This window comes from Coturnix japonica, chromosome 5 (genome assembly GCF_054131305.1).
Source record: "Coturnix japonica strain WE chromosome 5, WE-NBRP24, whole genome shotgun sequence".
Taxonomy (NCBI): Eukaryota; Metazoa; Chordata; class Aves; order Galliformes; family Phasianidae; genus Coturnix; species Coturnix japonica.
Window position 1 is genome coordinate 28,016,611 of NC_140667.1, and position 22,540 is coordinate 28,039,150.

At 39.7% G+C, this 22,540-nt stretch overlaps 1 protein-coding gene across 9 annotated transcripts in view; it reads right to left on the reverse strand.

The window, feature by feature from the left end:
- RAD51B (RAD51 paralog B) overlaps positions 1-22,540 on the reverse strand; it is a 353,109-nt gene that overhangs the window by 119,603 nt on the left and 210,966 nt on the right. For 7 of the 9 annotated variants that reach the window (XR_014946639.1, XM_085549011.1, XM_015864831.3 and 4 more), the window contains exons 9-10: positions 18,945-19,063; positions 1,674-1,752 (exon numbers count right to left, since the gene is read on the reverse strand). Coding sequence is in view for 6 of the 9 variants with exons in the window: in XM_085549011.1 (XP_085405137.1) it covers positions 1,674-1,752; positions 18,945-19,063 (198 nt within the window). In the remaining 3 variants the exon portion in view is untranslated. The remainder of the gene's footprint in view (positions 1-1,673; positions 1,753-18,944; positions 19,064-22,540) is intronic. The other 2 variants (XR_014946640.1, XR_014946641.1) reach the window with 1 other exon arrangement.

Genomic DNA, 22,540 nt, shown 5'->3' on the forward strand with positions numbered 1-22,540 from the left:
ATAGAAAACAAGCAGTGCACCCTCATATTATCACTATGTAGATGCATCAAGTTTTGGTCCTTTTATTTTTTCTTAAATTATTTATCACCAGATATCTAAGTTTATCTAGTCATGAATAAATGGAATTATGTTGTTAGTCTGGTACAGTTTCTAAGTGGAAAATAGGCAATTAGAACTGTTCACACACAATACAGGTTCCTAGTGCTTTATAGGATCAGTGATTCTCAATCACTGGAACCCAAGAAGCAACAAAACACTTTTCTTTTTTCTTAATGCCACAACTGCATATGAGAGTGTATCCTCCAAACAAAAACCGACAGGTACTGAATAGTTTCATTTGATCTGCTTATCTGATGCAACAATTGCGATCCCGACTGCACATCAACAGACAGCAACTCAACAAAGCTTGTCTATGAACATCTGTCAAAAAGCTGGTACATTAAAGAAATATTTATTGGAATAAATGGGGAAAAGAAGTGAACGGCTACATTTCCCTTATTCACTGCAGTTTTAAGATACATATTTTAGGAGATGGCCACAAAGAACTCTAGCTCCCTGTCATCACATTATTAGTAACCAGCTTTTCAGTACCATACCCATACCACTACCATGTCCAACCCAGCCCCACCCAGCACATTCCACAGTTGTTCCCTACTCTACACCATCATGGCAGCAGCCTTGCCCTGCCAAGTAGCTCAGCCCAGCCCTGTGCATGCATCCATTGCTCACAGCCACCAAACACTGTTGTACAATTGTCACCACCCAGACTGAAACCAGGACTCAGGAAGTACAGTACTAACTCCAATTATGGCAAGTAATTTTTAAGCATTTTGATACATTGGGCAAAACACGGCCCTGTGAAGAGAGAAAAAAATGCAATTGTGCTTTCAGTTTCAGTAAAGGAATGTGATTTCATGATTCCTGAAAAGATTATCAACTTTTTTTTGTATGTTTGCAACTCTGTTTTCAGTCACCATAAATACATTAGCTACGAATTTTTGAATGGAATATACAGAGTTGCAATCAGATTTTCAACTTACTAGACCTTTATGTGACCTCTCTTACCACAGAAAAATATCTGTGGCATCAGAGTGACGCATTATCAGGTCATCACTTTCTGGCAGTAAAAACACATGGCAGTATGCGCATTTGTAAACAAATATTTTCCAAGGACAAAGTACAAAAAGATTAAAATTTCATTCAAAATTTCTGACAAGCGCCTCAAGAATTCACAAAGAACTGCAGCCTCCAGCACTGAACCAACATTGAGCCATTTGCTTCTCAAAAACAAGGTCAAATATCCAACTAGTTACACGTTTCCGCTGCTCACTTTCTGACATTTTAATAAAAATACTTAACAAAAAGTTCTGTTACTTATATACGCTAACTACGTTATGTACTCTATATGCAGCCCATGACAATTCCTCTTCATTCAATGCTATCCAGGCAAACCAAAAGGTTGGACACCCACATCCATTTAGGACCATGCGGCATTCACATTAAATATGCAACAACTAATTCATTACAATCCAAGACAAGACAGTAAAAGCTGCAGAAGACTGTCCTTCTCAACTAGACTGTTAGAACACACCATTTCAACAACAGCCACTTTCATCTCCCTTCAGCATACTGAAAACACTAATAGTAAAAGGAAAATAATGTTCTGGTCCTACCTTGAAGAATCAAGCCTGATTTCTCAATGGTGTAGAAAAACGTGGAAAACGGAGCAACAGGGGATTTTGCAATCACGATCTGCAAAACAAACAAACAAACAATAGGTAAGTACATGTATCTATCACATGCTGATCAGAGCTCAGACCTGTAGCATAGTCTCACTAGACTGAGCTTCCAGAAGAGAAAAGGACCACAGAAATAACAAATTTACTTTAGATTTAAGCTTGTCACTTCTAAGTAGTTGAGATCTTCACATAAGAATGTAAAGGTTATGCTGCAATTTTAAAAGGATTCACAGGTAATAAAAAAACATCATACCAACAGAATATTTTGCTTGTCTTACTGTCATTCTATTAAGCCAAATCACTCCTGCTGGTTCAGGCAAGAGACAATTTTGAGCAAAACACTAACTGCCAGTATGCAATGTAATTTTAATTGCTACTAGCACTTCTACAGCTGTGCATCCTTAGCTCCTCCAAGAATTACACCTGCTACAGAAGTGGTGTAATCCACACGTAGGTCACCATATCAGGGAAGGAGACACAGCACTGCAGTGATCTGGATGCCCTCTTTAGAAAAACGGACAATGACTAAGAAGAATTCTATTCAAGAACCTTGTCCTTGGAGTTTCAACATATGACCTGAATTTTCCTGGGAAATAGTGCAATTGGATTTAGCTTGGCATTCAGGTATGCTGACCAGGTCAGAAATATGCCTAACTTCCTCACTCCATTACAAGGAACCATCCATTACTGAGGATGAGCTGCAGCGAAGCTCTGGGCCTTGGAGGTTACTTAATATAACAAGAGATTCAGCAGCAAATTCTGCTGCAGAACAAAAGCATGTACAATTTTAAGTGTTAAGAACATCAGTATAGAAGGCAGGTTTAACTTGTGTTTGTAGTCTGCAGAGTCACAAGAAATCTCAGTGTGATCATGTCTGTCTCATCCAACTGTGACACAGGATGAAGAAACAAAGTCCTCACACCCAGTCCTTAAAGATAAGCATTATGACTCACATGTGCCCACAGCAAGGTTACAGTTTTATGATTTTCAGAATTTAAACCAAATACAGTCTTGCTTTCTTCTTCAGAAATAAAAAAATAAAGGAGGGCACACAAAGACCATAAATGCAGCCAGAGAACACCAGACTAGTCCAAATCTCAATGTTTTCCTTACAAAGCTGGCAAAGCCACCCCAGGATGTGATACAACCTTTGTGAACTACTTCAAGCAGGAAAACTGCAATGCTAGCACTTTCTCCTCTTACATGTTAATTATTATTCTTACTGCAACAAACTACTGGAGAAAGGAGAAGCATGTCCCATCACACATCTGTGATGCACCTTGACAGAACCAGAATTCCTTTCTGTCATGATTCCCAGCCAGACAGCCCTCCTCCCTTGCGGGGAAGCACAGACAATCTACCAGAGAGACAGCAGAGTGCCTCCTGGTGCTTAACACGCCTGTGGGGCTGAAACTGCTGGTCTCTGAGAATGCAAGGGAGAAGATGGGGTGGAAAAACTGTGCAAATGCTCAGCTACAGTCTCCCACAACAGCTGGATGTTTAATCAGATAGGCCCAAAGAGAAACACTTACAAACCTGATGTCTAAGGTCAGATATTTGGCATTCTGTGCAGCGTTCTGCACATAAGTGCTAACCTACACACGAACGTGCGCTAGGCACAGTTGTACGTGCAAATGGATAGACATTCAAATAACCCTACGTACATTCCGTTACTGCATTTTTATGTAGTTACAATATGCATATAACTAAGTATAGCAATGAAAAAACATAATAAATCATGTCCTTTCAGCAGCACATCACAGGGCCCCTCTGAGAGGCTGCTCCAATTACCTCTGAGGCTGAGCATTAGCTTTCCTTTTAGTGAAACAGAACTAGCTCACGATATTCAGAGGCAATGTTCTATTTTGAATGATTTGTTTACTTGGAATAATAACCTTTAAATTACAATCATGTACTTCACAACCAGATACACAGATTTGTTGTTGTTTCTACATTAACAGAAACTGAAAAAAAAAGAAAAAAAAAAGAGACATATTTACATTTGTTTTCTGACCAAAGAGTAACAAAATATTATAAAAGTCACTGTATGTCATCCTCAGGATGGAAAGGCCGACACAGAATAGGCTCTTAAGCATCTTCAAGGATCTCAGAAAACAGAGAATGAAATACAGAATGAAAGGAAGAATCAGTGGATTGAGGCCTGGCAGCCAGTATTTGTCATACATCTGTGAAACTGATGCAATGCAACTGAAAAGCTGCAAACACAGACCTCAAATGGGAGAGGGGGGAAAAAAGATGTAAACTTGTGAATTGAGGCTTGTGATCTGAATCAGTACCACGAGGGGTGTTAGAAGAAATGTTGAAGGGAAGAATAATAAAACGCTTGGGAAACAGGATAGAATGTAACACGGATGTCGCAGCAGACATATTGGATACCTTTTTCTGACATACCTTGAGGCTATTTTTTATTTTTTTAAAGGAAAAATTCAATATATATATTGGATCTCATCTATTTGGATCTCTGCAAAGCTTTTGACAAAGAAAATAAAAATAAGCACAGAAGGTGTAAGATGAAAGGGAAAACAGTTACTGAAAAGAAAACACTTCTTAGCTATATTGGTTCCTTGCAAGATTACTAACCCATCCCACAGCATAGCCAGGACAACAGTGATCCCAACTGCACAGTGCACTGGCATGTTTTACAAGACACTAGCAAGCTTTACACTGGAATATGAGGCACAGCACAGGTCACTCAGGAATTCAAAATGCAAGAGACAAGCCACGTGCTGCTGAGGAGAAGGCAGCCACGGAAAGGCCTATAGAAGTCATGAGCTCAGTGAATCCCGCCAAAAAGACGGCTGTCTGCTGTCTGTGTGAGCAAGTAGGATGGGGACATGGGGGAATGGAGCAGGAAAGAAAGAGGAGAGCTTCTCAGACTGGAAGACAACACTGGCACAGGAACAAACGTGTAGCCACAGACACATTTTGCCTGGAAATTTGAAAGTTTATAACCAGTAGTAAACTAAGATTCTGGAACAGCCTTCAATTCAATGAGGCAAAGCTAAAAAAGAAAAAAACAAAATACAAAACTTTGTTTTCAGAATTCAGACTAAAATATTTATGAAAGGGATAAGAAGCAGTGCCTGCAATGTGCTCCATAACCTATCAAATCTGTTCGAGTGCTATGTGCAGACTGAGCACAAAAGCCCTACCATTTTCTATGCTGAGACAACTGACAGAGCTGGAGGCCTACAAGCTAACAATTGAATGTCCTCATGCAACTAGGGATCTTCACAGTCAGTTATAGGAGAAACTCCAAGCAACCAGCTGAGGATGGGGAGAACACAGGCAGGCTTCAGAAGCATTTCTAAAACAGATGTACATTTAACTCTATGACTTGCTCCAATTCTAAATTGGAGTAACAGAAAGGTATATTACCTGACCCCAAGTCTGAAAATAAATTCACTATGAGGGGGACTGGCTGTAGAGTGTGCTGAGACTGACAACTGCTTTCACAAACATACTTTCCCAAACTTCAACTAAGAAACATAAGGAATGATTTCCTTTTCACTTCTGGAAGATAAAGGAATACACAATCCTACAGATGCTCCTGATGCATGTGAAAGAATTTATTGCTTTGTCTTACAGGTGTAAGAAACATCTCTTCTGATAAGCACTATTTAATCAAGAAATCAAAGAAAATCCCGGCCTCATAAAATCTTTTCCTACTGACGCTTCTTCATCAATTTCCCCTTATTGTTTATCAGTATAATCTTCATTATTTTTTATTACCAAAAAAAAAAAAAAAAGGTCTTTTCTTTTTTTTCAGTCCAAGTTTCACCAAAAGCAGCATGCAATTTGAGCTGAGTAAACAGTGGTAGTAAATAGAAGCCTAAAGAAGTTACCAGACTGAAATGAGGTTTGTTGTTTTTAAATGGTGAAATGAATAGAAAATAGACATTGGAAAATAGTATGGAGTCAGATTTGGTCTACCCATGAGCTTCTGGAATTGACTATAAGTAGCAGCTGCTGCTAGTCTTGCACAGCAATCCTACTAAAGTGAGAAAGATAGAGATGGATGAAAGGTTCAGGAAATCCAGCTATTTTAGATTTTTCAAAGTCTAACTTTACAAAATGATCAAACCTCTTATTTTTCTTTCATTCCCTTCTAGCATTGCCTTTCCCCCAGCAGGAGGTCTGTAATAATTATTTATTATTGGAGAACAATGTAGAATAAACATTAAATAACTGAAAAATGATTTCTGTCATGAGGCATGTTAAGAACACGAAAGTATTATGGAAGAGAAAATATATCGCCTTGATGAAAAGTGAATAGAAACTGGAAAGATGTCATTAGATGAGATAAAGGAAGATAAATGGGAGACAGTTGAGCAGTTGAGAAACAAAAGGCTTAGAGGGAACTGATGATGACAGCAGAAAAACGTACATTAGAGTTTGTTTTCTAATTAGGGAAAGCTTTTTTATTAATACAGTTTATGGAATCTTTATGAAAGAAATGAATCACAGGAATTGATTGCAGGAGTCCAACAGAAAATACTAATTACTGGGACAACATTTCTTGTCAATAGCAGAGAATGCAATGAGTTGGAAAAATATATTGGATGGACTTCTAGAAGTAGGTTCAATAACCAGAAATCAAGCCAGTGCCTTGCAATAAATAAATAAATAAAAGATGAAGGAATGGGATCATATGCCAGATTATTTATCAAAATACCAGGAAGATAAACTAAGCAATAAAATAAGATGATTTTTACTGGGCTATGAGCTCTCATATGGTAAGAAAAAAAAAAAACCAAAACAAAACACCAAGATTTTATTAGGGAAAACTAATGACTTTAACAAAAGTAATGGACTTTGGATATTTTAATGAAACATTTGATAAAATCAGTTGTATTAACATCAGTGTCATTTCTGTTTACGCTGGGAAGACATACACTTTCCCCATACTGACACTATTATAAGCAATGGGTTCTAAGCAATGACTGAGGAACATTAGTGAAACCACGCAATGCTTCTTTTAAAGTATATCAGATTTTTAAGTTTTATTATTTTCTTCCTCAGATATCCTTTTCTGCTATATTTGCCTCATCTTTTGTACTCCTAGAGAGCATGAAGATACTTACTTCTGCACTAACCATGGCTATGAATAATAGATCACATTAACAGCCAACACTTTGGAACTCAGATAAAGACGAATTACCAAGTAACACTGATTTGTGAAAAAAGCCTGAGCTTTTTCAGGCTTTATACTATACCTGTCCTTAGTGAAACAACACTGGCTTGTTAGAATTTTTCATTTATTTATTTATTTATTTATTTATTTTTGTCCTATTGCTTTAAGCAATCACTGCTAACAGAGTGTCTCAGGAGAACATAAACTGCAGAAGAACAGAAAAGCATAGCTGAGAAACGCGAAGGAGATCTATACCACCAACACTATCATTCAACAAGGATAGACTACCTCTACAGGTTCGGTTAGACTTGCAACCCAATAAAAGCAGTGCTAAGCTAAACAAATCTTTTCTCTAATTGTGCCAAAATGTCTGGGTGGACAATCTTCATGCCAGAATTTCCCTTCTTATTGTGGATTACAAGAGTTGTTTTTCCAGCTGCAACAGAGCCCAGGAAAAAGCCTGTCAGGAAAACAACGAAGTTGATTTTGCATCAGATATCCCAGCAGACCTCAGGACTGTTTTTCTTCCCCTCACTGCTGGTTATTCCTGGGCCCTCTGTGCAAGAATCTGATCTATTATAGACATGAAAGCAGTGATCCTTACTCTGTACATCACCTGCTTTTGAGCAGGAATTGTGACCCAGTTTCCAGGCTTGTTCTCATTTCCAGTTTCACTGGTTTCATTGCCTCCAGCCCTCCTGAATGTCACTCAAGGAGAGAGTCAGGGGCTCTCTCCAGGCACTAGCTCTATGGCAGTAGCCAGGCTCCACAAAGCAGATGTCCCCTACTCCCTCTCTGCACAGAAATGTCCTTTAGGGCAATGGCCTTACACAAGGTAAAAGTGTTTTCCACCAAGCCTCACCAAATCCTTGTAAGGCTTGCAATACCCCTGAGACCTCAGTCTTGTAACAGGATCTAAGTTATCTCAGGACAGAATTGTTCCCTGTCACAAAACCAAAAAGTTACTCTAATTTGCAAAGTAGCTTTAGGTATCCTGCATTTCCATACTCATCCTGTAGCACAACTGTTCTCTATTACCACATGAAATCTTTGGGATAACAAAATTTTGATTGCTTACAGCACTTAATGAGAAGATTTTAAAAAGGCTCTAAAACAGGGCAGGGAAAGGATGGGGGAAGTATTCCCCATATGCTTTTGGGTAAATTGAGCTTAAGAAATCAAATACATTCCTGAAGATTGTACAGCATATATCAGTGCAGAGATCTCAGTAAGACCTTACCAAAGCACAATGCCTTATAGACAAATCATTGCATAGTTTGTCTTTATCAGGAACTTGTAGTTTATTACCAAAATGGTTATCCCTGATTCATATCTCCCCCTAAATCTGCTTGCATGGAGAAACTCTCTATGCACAGACCTTCTCAGCTTGCAAGTACGTAAAGCTGAGACACCCCAGCAGTACCTCACACTCTTGCACAGTGTGCTCCAACAGAATGCTTCTTCTGGGGTGCTTTCCTTGTCTGTAGAAAAAGCCAGAGGCTGTGAATAAAGAAGGAAAATGGACAACTTGAAAGAAATAACATACAGCTATCCTGCAGTCCTCCTAATCATCTAGATTCCACACATATACTTTGCCTGGTAAAAAACACACCTGGTGAATTGAAAACGGGGAAAGGGTAAGATGTCCTGAGCATAAGAACAAATAATGAGAGATGGGATTATGAACATGCCTTAGAGCAAGAAATAGCCAAGAAGTCCCTGCAACTTTTGTACTCATAAAACAAAAAAAACCAAAACAACACAACAAAACAAATCACAATTTGAATTAAAATGATTTCTTATGAAAGCATCGTTTCAGTTGTGCTATGCACAGCACTTTAGAGTTGCGGTTCCCCGAAGTCCAGTTGTTTGGAAAGGTTTTCATCAAGTCCAGTTTAATGGGCCACAACTCAATAAAACTCTTTATGGAGAAGCTTAAATGGATTGTATTCTCTCCCTCCTCCACAAGAAAATCCTGTCCAGAGGAAACCATTTAGGAATGAGTTTCCTTTCTACTATTTTATAGGAAAGCAGCAACGGCAGCAAGAGACGCTTTATGAGAGGCATTCCATAAATCCAAACCAATTACTACAGAAAAGTAGGTAAGTAGAATGTGTGCGTATATCCTGTATGTTAGCGCATCTGGAAACAACTGGAAAATGAACAAAGGATAGTTGATCATCCTGCTGCTTTGCCTATGCCCTAAAAACACATCAGTACATCTGTATTTCCCTTCAGTGCGACGCACAGAAATTCTACATATTGAAAAACATTGCTAAGAATGCAAAGCCAAGCAGTACTTGAGTCTCATCTTAAGAAAAAGAAGGGCAAAAGGGGTAGGAGGGCAGAAATATATGTGCATCTAGGACAGTTTTGTAGGGGAAATAGCTACAGTGGTCAATGATTTGAGTAAGAATGTTCGTAAAAGGAAGGCCTTCATAAGCCTGATGGAAAACACGAGATAGATTCAGCATGGGATGAAGAATTCAAAGAAAGCTCAAAACTGAAAAAGCAGCACAACACTTATTTTAACAAAGGTAAAACAGAGATCAAATCTCACTAAAACCTATCAGATTACTTTTGATTTTAAGAGTCAGGTGTAACTGCTAGTGGGAAATTGAGATTCTGAAATATTTAAAACAAATCTCTAGGAATCCATGCAATGTTAGCCAAACTTCAGATAAATCACTCCTCGTCTGTTTGCTTTGTCTTACTTTCAGGAAAAGATCCTGTGTTCTTTTGGGTAAGTGTAGGCAAATCAGCTCTCTTTCCTCACTGTGCTTCAGTCTGATCTCAGATAGTTAATTAATAATCATTGATTTTACATTATTGTATTTCTTGTATGAAATCAATTGGGCTTCTTCCATCTCTGAGCTCTGACTTATATTTCTGGTAAGCTTTAGCTTCTAATTTAACTGCCAATTGTTTTATTATTTATGCCACAGTTTAATCTTAAAGAAGTACCTTCAAGAGAGATGAACACCACAGGAGATGGGGGCATTGCCCATGGTGGCACAGAAGTGTGTGGTAACTAGAAATAAATGGATGGAGATAGGGCTGCTTATTACTTTACCAGTGTCAAGAGAAGACTGGAAGTACAGGCAAGATAAAAGCATTTTCCAGCACTTTTGATATGCCTTTTCTGGATCAGCCATTCTATGCCAGGCAGTCCTTAATAGGAATTGTTCCAGCTGTAGTCTTTACCATAAGAAGCCATAACTACAGTGTAGTCAGTGACTGCACTAGGCTTGTACAGCCCCAAATTCTTCCATAAGCAGAAGCCAATTCAGTTTTTCAGTAGCAGCGAGATGGACAGAAGGTTAAAAAGTTGTCTGAAAGGAGGCAATGGCAAGAAAGCTGAGAGAGCTGAAACTCTGCTTTGCAACACTGGACATGTCAGGATGATCTGGAGGCAGCATCAGAATCCAAGCACTAAGCTCCCAGCATCTTAACAACAGCAGGAGATACTCTCAGTAGCTATGTATAAAACAGGAGTTTTTACACCCCCCATCCACCAAACAAAAATAAAAATAAAAAACAGAGGTTCAGAGCAGTTTGTTAGTGCAGTTCTTCCTACAGTAATGAATAACAGTCACAGGCAATGACTCCAATAAAAATAAACCACCACTGCACGCACATGTGGCTAGGCTTACTCCCAGAGGAGACATTCAATACTTGTAAAGGAAAGAGATGGAAGGAAAACAAACAAAATGAGGAGATAGAAATGAAAACCAAGAATCTTTTAAGAACAGAGGAGAAACAAGGGAGAGGACAAGTCCAGGAACAAGGACACCAAGTTCTGCAATACCTGGCTGCGTTCTTTCTTCTAAAGTGTAATATATATTTTTACAAGATTTTTCATAGTACAGAATGCCAGCACCTGGAAATCAGGTACTCTTCCTAATTCTCCCACCGATTCACTGAGCAATTACGTGAAAAATCACATCACATTCCTTTGGTCAAGTCCAAAATCATGCATGGGAACATGCATCTGCAGCAACTTCATACTAGTTTTCTACCAGGTAGGCACAGCTCTGGAGATAACCTATTTTTCCCTGCACAGAGAAGGCAGCAGAAGTTAACAGCAGCTTTATTATCTGTTTCCTTGAGTCCATTAGAGACAGTTTCAATCCCCTCTCCACCTCAGCCCCAATAAGATCAGAGCAAAGGCACTTGCTGTGATACTCTCCTCTACCTTCATATGACTTCACCTTCACATTCTAGTGCTTACTGCCCATAAGCAGGAAGCATTCACCAGATACTCCTGACAGGAGATTAGTTTACCACATTTTCTGGGTCCTGAAACTGTCCTATTTATGTATTTGCCAACACCAGATGATCAGTCTGGAAGTTGTTCCAGTCCTTGTAGTGTGCAAATATTAGCCAAGTACTGGATTTCAAGTGAAAGAGCACAGTATATCATAAGTGCTGCCACTGGGACACTGTTTTAGCTCCAGGCTAGTGAAGAGCTCTGAATATCCTTGGAGTGAGTAAACAGAATTTCTATGGAAGGAAACCACCAAAACCTCAAATGAGTATCAAAGATAATCACAGGCAAGAAAAACACAGCTTTCTAAGGTGAGCTGCTCCACAGCAATGACTGTCCTGACTGCAACAGGACAAATGAACAAAATGCTCCTTTGGCTTTTTGTTCTCTCCCAGACTGTGAATACAGCCCTGCTCTCTTGCAGCCAGGTTGCTTTTTTCCTGCTTGAAGTACTTAAGGATGCACAATAACTTCAGAGGCAGGGAACTGCACTGCCCAGGCAAACACTAGGCCATTTCAACTTTTAACCAAAGAAGAAAATGCATTCCCAGATGTTTATCCGAACCGTGTCTGAACTGCAACAGCCTGGCCTGGGAACTGTACAAACCAGACTGCCTCCAGTACGCTTCCACTTAAGCCAGAGAGACTTCTGGCTTCTGGGACATCTGGTGCAAGCTCCCCAGTGTGAAATGCTTGGTATGCAGGGCCAGTCAGCCCCCTCCTGCTCATGTAACACCAGACCCAGTGAAATTCCTCTTCCCAGAATCACTTTCTGTCTCCCTGCCACGTGCCTTATTCCCCACTTTGGGCACTGAATTTTGTTGTCTTTTCTGAGTCTCTCAAAATTTTCCCAGTGGAGAGTCCTCTAAAAGGTCAGGATACTTCACAAAAACTTGGCCCTGAAGATTTCCTATGCTATAAAACTGTTGAGGCCCAAAGCCCTGGTAAGTGTCCAACATGAGGGGTAATTCAGGAGAAGAAGCCTGAAGCTTTTACTCAGTGGGAAAGCAGCCAGCATGTCCGAGTCACCACACAGAAACTGCACTAAGAAAAGTAACCTGGGGATGGTGCTGGGGAGGGATGAAATACTCGGGTAGCATAAACACAGCCTCCTAGGGGAATTCTTGTGTGTCACTCAGCCTGTGGTCACTCATCGGATTTACGGTATACTCATCAGTGCTGAGAAGAACAGAAATAGTTCATGAAGCTTTTCAGAGCCTTCCATGTTATATAGCTTGACTTTGGTTCTACAGCTATGAAGAAGACTGAAAGATGTAATTGCTATTTATGATACATATTGGAATAGTATCTTGTATCCTCTGGATCATACATCCCAAATCTGTAAGGACTCACAACAGAGCAGTAGCATAACAGCACTAGAGGATATACAGCTGCTTCCACCATTCCTGCAGTATGGAAATGCAGTAGCTGCATGCTTTCTTCTCAGCAGAGACACATCATATAAAATAACTGCAGTTGTAAGAGCCCTTAAAACTCATCCAGTTCTAACCCTGTGCCGTGGGCAGGGCTGCTCCCCACCAGATCAGGTTGCCCAGGACCCATCCAACTTGGCCTTGAACTCCCAGGGAAAGGGCATATGCAACCCCTCTGGGAAGCAGTGCCAGTACCTCACCACCCCAAGTAAAAAATATTTCTATCTAGTATCTAATTTACATCTCCCCTCTTTTAGTTTCAAACCTTCCCCCTTGTCCTATAACTATTAGACCATGGAAAAAGCCAATTTCCATAGGGATCCAACCAATGTCCAGCCCCCACCATAACACAGAACAGATCAACTTGATGTAAGTCTTAACCACAATATAAGGAGCATATGCTAATTACTAATTTAAGAATGTATGCATCTCCATAACAATTTATTGTTTTCATTATTCTTCAGATATCTACAAAGCTTCTTCATGATAGTTTTAACATAGTTCTTCTACAGATAAGAAGTCTGCAACAAATTCAACCCTTATCTCTGTTTCTAATGCTTCTCAAATCTTCAGTCAGTTAATACTTATTCCTCCTTCCATTTCATTTTAGCTTAATAAATGATGAAAACACCTCAAGATTCTTGTTCACAAATTGAAAGGAAATAAATACCTTCTAAAAGGGGATGCCCAGAAGTGCACTCTTCCCATCCTGTACTGTTTTAAGACATCAATAAAAACAACATCCTTCATACCTCCTTGATGTAAACATGTAATCCTAAATTACTATGCACAGGCCAAAAAGAGATGGAATTTAACCAAGTCCAAGACTAAAGCATAAATATTTTTGACCCACACTAGTGGCTGCAAAATGCTTTTGATATGAAACAAACATAAACTGCTCCCAAATTCTTTGAGTGTGTCCACTTCACTCTGCTCCTAAAAGCCAAGTCTTTGGGAAAAACCAAATACAACACCAGAGCTTTGGTACAAGGGTACAAATACATTCCCATTTCCTTTGAATATGACAAAGTTAACTCCATGACCAGTGCAGGCTGGTAACAGCCAAAGAAGAACTGAGTGTCCTCTCAGACAAAAATAACAAAGGATCATGCATACAGGTTCAGTTCCAGGTAGAAAATGACCAGCTCTACCACCAAGCTCAGGAGGAAGACTAGGTAGAACTTAATGAGTTTGCCCATGCTGCCTCAGGGATATTCCTGCTTCTTTGTTTGGAATGCTTTGAACTACAGATCTGTGTGCTTGAAGTTAACAGCTGCTGCTACATTTCTGTATATTTAGCATTAGAATATTCTTCATTAAGAATAAAAAATAAAAAAAATAAATAAAAAAATATAAATTTTAAGTTTTCCTTCTCTTCTTTTCAGTTTTCATCTAATGTCCTCTCAATTCTATTTAGATTCTTAGATAACAAACTGAATAGTGTTATATAAGCACCTGAGTAAATGAGTGATTGCTCAAGACTGATGGAAAAGTCTTTCTCTATAATAGTGTGCTGTCAACAGGAGGGGGCAATAAATCCAGACCTGGACAGGACTACAGTGATGCTGATATTATATAATCACCTCCCACAAGTCCATTATGCAGAAAGCTTAATGGAAACAACAGCAAAATGAACACACAAGTTGGGAAAGTGATCAACTGAAGTCTGAGCTCTAGCTACTTGTTAATGTACCTTATTTTTGTGGCATTTTATCACCTGGTACTTTTGCTGGATTAAGTCACAGCCATATTGTTTTAATAATTGTCTGTTCATGCTGCAGTTGCGCATCATGTCCAGTTTCACCCTGTTCATGTTCAACTCAAGGTCATATTGCTGCTTATGCTTGTATACGACCTATGGTTAAGCAAAATATTTGTTGTGACAGTTACCAGTCTAGAGACATTGTCATCAGAAAACTATAATAAGCTACTTATTTATCAATTTAAAGGATGTGGTCTGTATGCACACATGGAAATTTGAGCCCATAAAACCTTCACTGCATCTTGATTCTAAGGAGTCAAAAGACAACAGGGGTGAGGCAGAAATCTCTAAAGTAAACAGTCCTAGAAAAAAGTTGCTTGCTTTTCTTTTCCTTTTTTTTTTTTTTTTTAATGGAAGTGTTTATAGAGTTCAGATGGGTGTTGTTGGAATCTTCCCACAGACTTCGTTAAAAGCAATGTTCTTGGGGGGAAAAAAAAAAATCTCACCTGAATAAAGCTACTTTTCTGCAAAATTTCCTACCCTGTACATGACTCCATGCCATCACTCCTCCTTGTCTTAAGAAGTGTCTGTGCTTTCACAGAGTTGATTTTCCATACAATAAGCATATTGTATAACACAATGGCTTACAACAGATAAACACTTCATAGAATCATAGCATTACCCAGGTTGGAAAAGACCTTGAAGATCATCAAGTCCAACCGCAGCCTAACCATAGTACCCTAACACTAACAATCCTCTGCTAAATCATATCCGTGAACACTACGATAACACTTAAATTCTGAAACAACCCAATAGCCACTGCTAACTGAAGCTCATTACCCATTGTCATCTGCTGATTTTATTCACATCTACACACTTGAAAAAGGAACTGAATTATGTACATAAGTTACATTACCACATACACGATTCATGTAGCATATACAGTCAGCTTTTCTCAGTGCAGATTAAAGCTACTAAACGACACTTCATTTGTTCTAATACTTCTGTGAGAAATGCACATCCACAGCTCCCTTCTGTTCTTAAGGCACAGAAATTTATCTTTCTGAGTCTCCCCAAATCCTAGCTCAGCAAAAGAGAGAATGTAAGGAACCACATTTCACATCTCACACACAACTACAGGCAACCTGTGTGCATCCTCAGTCACCTTCCTTGGCAAAGCGTCCATTTCAATGCCCAGTTCTCCACAGGATTCTTCTTCTAACCATGTCAAAGACTGAATCAGCCCTGCTGTAGTAGGTGAAAAGTTTTCTGTCTGCACTGAACGGACCACCTCCAGCTTCCACAATTGACTTCAAAAGGTATTTTAAGACTACTGAAAATATGTTTACACTGCTTCTTCTCCATCTTCATTTGGTTTAGTATGCAACTATAGTTGTTACAAAATTAACAGAAGACAACACACTAACACTATATTTTCTTTACATCAGGCCTTTTCCTTTCCATTTCACAGTGATTCCAGCACATTCCATCACGTTACATTTCATTGCTTCTTTTTTCTTCCCAGTAAACATTATCATCTCAAAGTAATTAGAAGTCTTCACAGTATGAGGCTACAAACTTCCACTGAGCATTCACATGAAAACATTCAATTCTGTTTCCCAGATTTCATTACTGTACTCTCTCACCTAGATTATTAAGGTAAAAATTAAAGGCCTTAAACCCAGACAGCACTTAGCATACATTTCTTCCTCAGCCTACTTGCTCTGTTTGTAATTGCTTTATTTTTTGTGGTTTGTTTGCTTCCCCTTTTTACAGATGAAAACCTCAATTGATGTTGTCTCAAAAATTGGACAACTACCCAACAGCTATAGAGCCTATCTAACAACTACCATCAAGGTCCTACAGGGAAACATAAATCTAGTTTTATTCTGAAGCCTTAAGTCCCACACACGTGAAAGTTCATCTCCCTTCCTCTTCTCACTCTCCCAGCTCTTCTCCACACCATCAAGTACCATGGTTACTTTGCCATCACAATTTTGGAATGCCTATTCAGGGCTTATTCATATGATACTGAACAGACCAAAACAGCTGGTCTGTAACCAAGGACACAATAAAAGTTATGTCTGGCATTAGTCAGAAAAAGAGATGGATTTCTGTTTTAAGACTGAGTCATCATATACTTATCCATTTGAAACACTTTACCTGAAGCAGGAAAACAGCTGTACAACAACTACCTGGCATGGCTTGAAAGCCCTAGTCCCCATCTCATATCTCAATCCTGAAAGTTCTTTCTTTAAAATACCATGCGATAACATTGATTTGTTTAAAAATAACACCTCGTGCTTCCACAGCACTTTCCATCTGAGAATTTCAAAACACATTATAGCCATTAGTGTTACAATATGAGTCTCACAAATCCCTTGGAAACTATAAAATAAACCAGGCCCATTTTAGTTGCCATACCAGATCTGGTCAATGTTTCACTTAATCCAGCATCCTGCCTCCAATAGGCAAGAATAAAATGTTAAATATAGCATGTCAACTTATTAAACCCTACCATGCTGTCCCCCAAAGACAGCTGAGCACACATGAAAACAGTAAGGGAAGCCTGTTGACTCCAGTTCAGGAAAGTAGGATCATTATAAGCATAGGGGTAACTGAGGAATCTCATAGTTTGTAGCACAGTCTTGTTAGTTTTGGCCCAACCTCAAAGGCACTGCATGTTTATGTATGGAATTCAGGAAAACATATGTCAAGGTTAATGACTTACAAGACTCCTTAGGGAGAACCAAATACCACTATCCATATACTGGACAGATAGTAGCAAATTCCCTTTGTGAACACATATGTGTGAAATGCTTAACTTCTCCCACTTTCCCTCAAGCTCTTATGATTCCATACTACTCTGTGCCTTGTGTAGCTTCAGCCCCACCTCTGTAGTCAGCAGACTGACAGCAGCCCATGCTTGTAGATTCTGACGGCACAATTAATTCAAGAGAAGGCTGGAAACCTGCACTTGCCCTCTCACCCATGGCAATGCATCTGTGCTAGAGGAAAACAAAACCAGAACACAGGCTATGGAAAGTAGGGAGAAAGAGGAAAGTTCATCTGTTTAAGAAACTTGGTCCTATCCAAGCAATAAAGCCAGCCTCACTGCTTTTAAGGCAGGCAGGATGTTCCAGAAATTTCAATACTTTTCTTACTTGGCTGTTGTCTTACTAATGTTCAACAGACATGTGAAGGGTGGGGTGGAATAAGGGATAGTTGGCTGAAAAAACGGCTGTGAGAAAAACAAAACGAAGGAATCTTTGACTCAGCTTAAAAAGAACTCCTGTGTAAGAATTCTTTACTTGATTTCCCTAGATTTGTTGCGTACTCTTTATGCCACCTGCTGCGTTGGCATTCTGTAGAGTTTCAGGTCTATGGACTACTGCACTGCCCCCGAGCTTTCCCAGAACTCAATACTGCATGACCGAGAACAAGCATCAGGCAATTCAGTGGGCTGTGCTCTCCATGTTTCAAGCAGACTGCTTGCTTCAATCCTCTCTAATGATTATAACATCACATTTTGAAGAATACTACCCTCCAGACTCATGGCCCAGCAAATCTCAAGTGCTGATTTTGCTCATGAGGGGCAAGATTTCCCAGCAAGCACAAGCACCCTGGCTCTACTACCATGCAAGTCAGACATATGGGAAGATCTCCCAGACTGCTGCCTCCTCCAGAAAAAAAAGTGGTGCCAGGAAGACCTTCCTCAGGCAGTAAAGTGAGCAAGGAAAAATAAAATAATAAAAGAAAATAAAGAAAAGAAAAAAGGTGTTGCATAACACCTTTTCTGACAACACTCTAAGCAGGCAAAACATTGATAACATTAAGACCAAGGTTCACAGCCTTTCAAAAGAGTTGCACCAATGAAAAATAGAATAGACGAAGCCAAACGAGATTAACCACGGGTATCCCAAGGGTCAGATGAAATCATGTGTTATGATATTTTAAAAACAGAGTCATTCCTTCAATCAAACCCCATGTCTTGTCTCCCTTTTTTTTTTTTTTTTTTTTTTTTAAAATTAAATTAGAGGTGCTGGTGGTCAGGCAAAAAGAGCTACTATATTTCATTCAAAAGCATGAAGTCCCTCATTAAAAGTGTCAGCTATCTCCTTTTTGTAGATGTACTTTTAGAAGGTTGCTAGCACACTTACTCCACAAAATAAGTTTGCCAGTACAGGCAGCAAATCTCCACTTGCAAACAATAGCTGCAGAAGATAGAGCGCTCCCTATCTGAACAGTCACAAAAGAAATTTGTCACAGAAGAGTGGGAAAGATGTGACAGTAAAACAATCCTGCTACCAAAAGGACCAACTGCCCACTTCTGTCCCAAATTCCCTCTGCAGGAAAACACTTCAAGGATTACCTTCATCTCACAATATGCAATGCCCTAAAAACCTCAAGGAATTTGCATGTCCGTACCAACATGCACCAGTTCCTGTGACTCAGAAAAGCCCATTCTAACACAGGGAGGCACTGGAGGACTGGCCATCACTGAAAAGCAAAGGACTGTGACTGCCCTGCATCCCAGGTATGTACTTGGCCCTGTGATTCTCACCACACAGTACTTAAGCACGCTGGCTGTCATACAGTTACCGACCTGGTGAAGAACTACCTGTGCAACTTATATTTAAGTTCTCACCTGCCTTGTCAGCAAGTCATGATATTGCAGGATGAGTCTGGTGTTGACACTGTGACTCCACGTGTTGCCAAGGGCTGCTGTCACACAAGCAGATTCCCTCTTCACACTTCCAGAAGCTCCTGAAATTGATTACAAAAGAAACTGCATCAGGACAGCACCACAGAAAATAATTCAGCATAGAAACTCTGATCAATCAGTCACAATTCTGTTTTTAACAGATGACAGTATTACATGAAACTCCTAAATACCCAGAGGTGGACTGGGGCACACTTGTCTTGTTCTTTTCAGACACAAGATCCCCCAGCAAACCAGCTTTATATGAGCACAGTGAAGCAAGCATGACAGTGTTCAACTCAGTAACAAAAAGGGAAGTTGAAAGGAGCAGAACATGGTGCCACAATACTCTGATCCAAAAATTAAAATACTGTCTCATACAAGCAGACATCCCTCACGTTTTCTAAAATGTACAAAGAAGGGAGCCTTCTAACTGTAAATACCATTCTGATGTCTTGGAAATCATATGAACTTTTTATAACCCTAAAGGAAAATGCAGTCTGTCGTGATGACCAATGATAATGCAAAGTGCTTCCAATAATGCAGTATGACCAAGCTTGCTGAACTACCTTTTCACTTGCTTTCTCTAGCACTAAAACTAGAGAACCCATTCATGCATGCACATCCATACACAAGCAGAAAGGTATCCAAGACCTTCATCTTTGCTTACCACCAATTCTGCGTAAGATGAACGGATAGACTGTTGTGTTGCTTATACTTCAAATGACACTTTAAGAACAGAGTGCAAAACAAGCAAATCAAAGAAATTTGGAAACAAAATCCAAATTGTTTGGATTTACTTGCAGATATGCAAGATGTATTTGTATATGTCCACAACTGGCAGATACACACTGTAATCTGAAAGTTGAAAACAGTTTCTGACAGTCAGTGCATGAAGTTTAAAAGCAATGAGTGCTGACCTGAAGCTGAATGATAGAAAGCTGGACTTAAAGTCAGGGAACTTCCTGTCAACTGCCACAAAATGAAAGCAACAAAAATTGCAACATCTATCAGGCTAAAACCAAAATTGCTTCCCTGGGACAGCGATAAAATCCTTGTCAAGTGACTCAATTTAAACTACATCAGACAAGACCTTGAGAAAAAACAGTAGAAGAAAGCAGATTATATAATGGGATTTAGACCAACTTCTACACTCTCATAGAGCCAGTCACAGAGCTAAAAGAAATCCCTCACCTTGCTTACAAAGTAGCTGATGTTTCACAAGGCAAAAATAGAGTATGAAAACAGTATTGCAATGTCTGTGTTACAAATTGCAGAAAAGCCTTATGTTTCTGTCAAAGCTATCAGCAGTGCAACAGAGTAAACGTTGAAACTTAAATTAGAAGTACTAGGTTTTAGTACTTATACTAAAGTTTAATACTGTATTGGGCTGACAAAGTTATCTCGTGTCCCAGCAGAGCTTCTGGAAGATTCAGGCTAAGACCCTTCATTGCTTTTACATTTGTAAGGTTGTAGATTTTGTTACTTTTCCCCCTTCAACTACTCAGAGCAGAACCTCTCTAAAACTCTAAAGAGTCTCCTCCCCCCACAAACTCACTGCAACATGCACAATAACCATTTCTCCTGAACAAGATGTATTCCACTTTGAAAGCAGATTACAGTTCCTCCATCAAGCAAGGATGGCTGTTTTCCTTTCCTCAGAACAAAAAGTACTCCAATCTTGATAAGCATCAAACTTCCACATCAATAACTCATGGCGGGAGCACCTAACTGGAAGTTTCAGTATCAAGAATGCTATTCTGTTAATTAGTCTAACCAGACCATACTGGGAATGTGGATTTACTGACAATAATAATTTCTCTTCATCTGCATTCCTGATTTAATTTGCCTGCTGGAGGAGAGAAAAGATCCAAGTGTTAAAAGCAAGATGCTGGGAGGTCTGTATTCCATTCCATTATTTAAACCAAGTTAGTTAATTAAGTTCATTAAGTTCTGCAAAGTGCTTGCACCTTATAAGTTAAATATAATTACTGCATAAAAAGGCTACAGGAGAATATAAAAAAAGGAAAGTAGCTTTAATGCTCTGCAATCCTCCCCTTGTCACGTGAAATAAGATTCAGGTTCCTCCTGTAGTTGATGCTGTCCTTTCTCACCAGCTTGCAATGGGTAGGAATCACAAAAATCAGATGAGGCAGCTCAGGGTGAGCTCTGGTGGTATGGACGTGTCCCCTCACAGCTGATATGACTGTACACATGCACACAGCTGGAAGGCCCCTCTCAACCCACAGGGCAAAGTTCTCCCACACTGACCGGACATCAGAACTACCTAAGTAGATATTTGCTGGCTTTAAGCAGATGCAGTTAACTGCGTGGAGCCTAGTAATATACAGGAGGTATCACTCCATAATGATTCCTAACTCTGCATTTCTTGCAGGCCTAAAACCTGCACCGAAGTGAAGTGTTAGAAGTTTAAGGCTTGTGGCAGAACAAGCAAACTAACTGCTGTATTTATTTTATTATACAGGAGAAAGCCTGTTATACCACACTGTATCAGCCCCTCTGAAGAGGACAGCTTTTGTGACCCATTTTTCAGATAAATCCTCTCCTGTGAAGTTTCTTAAATTTATGACTGGTGCAAAGTGGTTTAGTAAGCCCAGAGCAAATTTACAGTGATGACTTTTTACAGGGTGGAAAATAATGCCTCACAGGAAAGATTTCCATTTTATAAGGGATGCTCCTGCAATGCGATGCATCAGGAAGAAGGAGCAGCACACCAAGTGAGCTTAATGGAGGGCAAGAAGCACCAGCCTTGCAAAAAAGTTCAAGGACAGTGACAGTATGTACTTCTTTCCTTCCCCTTGCTCTAAGCACAAAAAGATAGCAAAGACTTCAGAAGAAGGAAAGAGGATATACTAAGAGAATATATTCAAGCATGGCCTTAAAGAAAATACCAAGTTTATCTTTCCTGTTTCTCAAACACTACTTAGTCATTAACGAAAAGCACAATGAAAAAATATATATAAAATTGTTCAGAGAGACAGTGATATTTCTCAGTATTCACTGCTTTGATCTTCTAAACTCTGACATATGCATATTTAGAGATGGGATAGGCCAACCTTGGCCCAAGAAAAACCTGGCTCCTAGAAGCTCCCTGGCTCTAAAGGATGTACATCTCTGCTCAGAAGTCCTTCCACTGTCCATCCTGAAGCACTCAGAGAGGCACAGAATAGCAGGTCCCAGCTGACAGGCAGCACCTCCACTTTACCAGCCTGGTCAGTGCACTGCTCATGCTCCAGTCAGTCCTGTCACTAAGGTTTCTGCTCAGCATACAGCAGATACAGGGAGCTCAGGGATGGGGAGAGGAAGAAAAGAGGGGGCTGACAACCTAATGAGAGAGAGGTGGCAGATCTCAATTCATGGCGGTACAAAAGGAGGACAGGAAATATGGAAAAGGAATAGGTGTGCAGAAGAATTGAGATGGGATCCTAGGATAGGGAGGTGAGGATGCACAGCAGGAGGTAGGAGAAGACCTCTAAACAAACACTTCTCTACGTATTCAGATCCAGCTCCAATGAAATGCA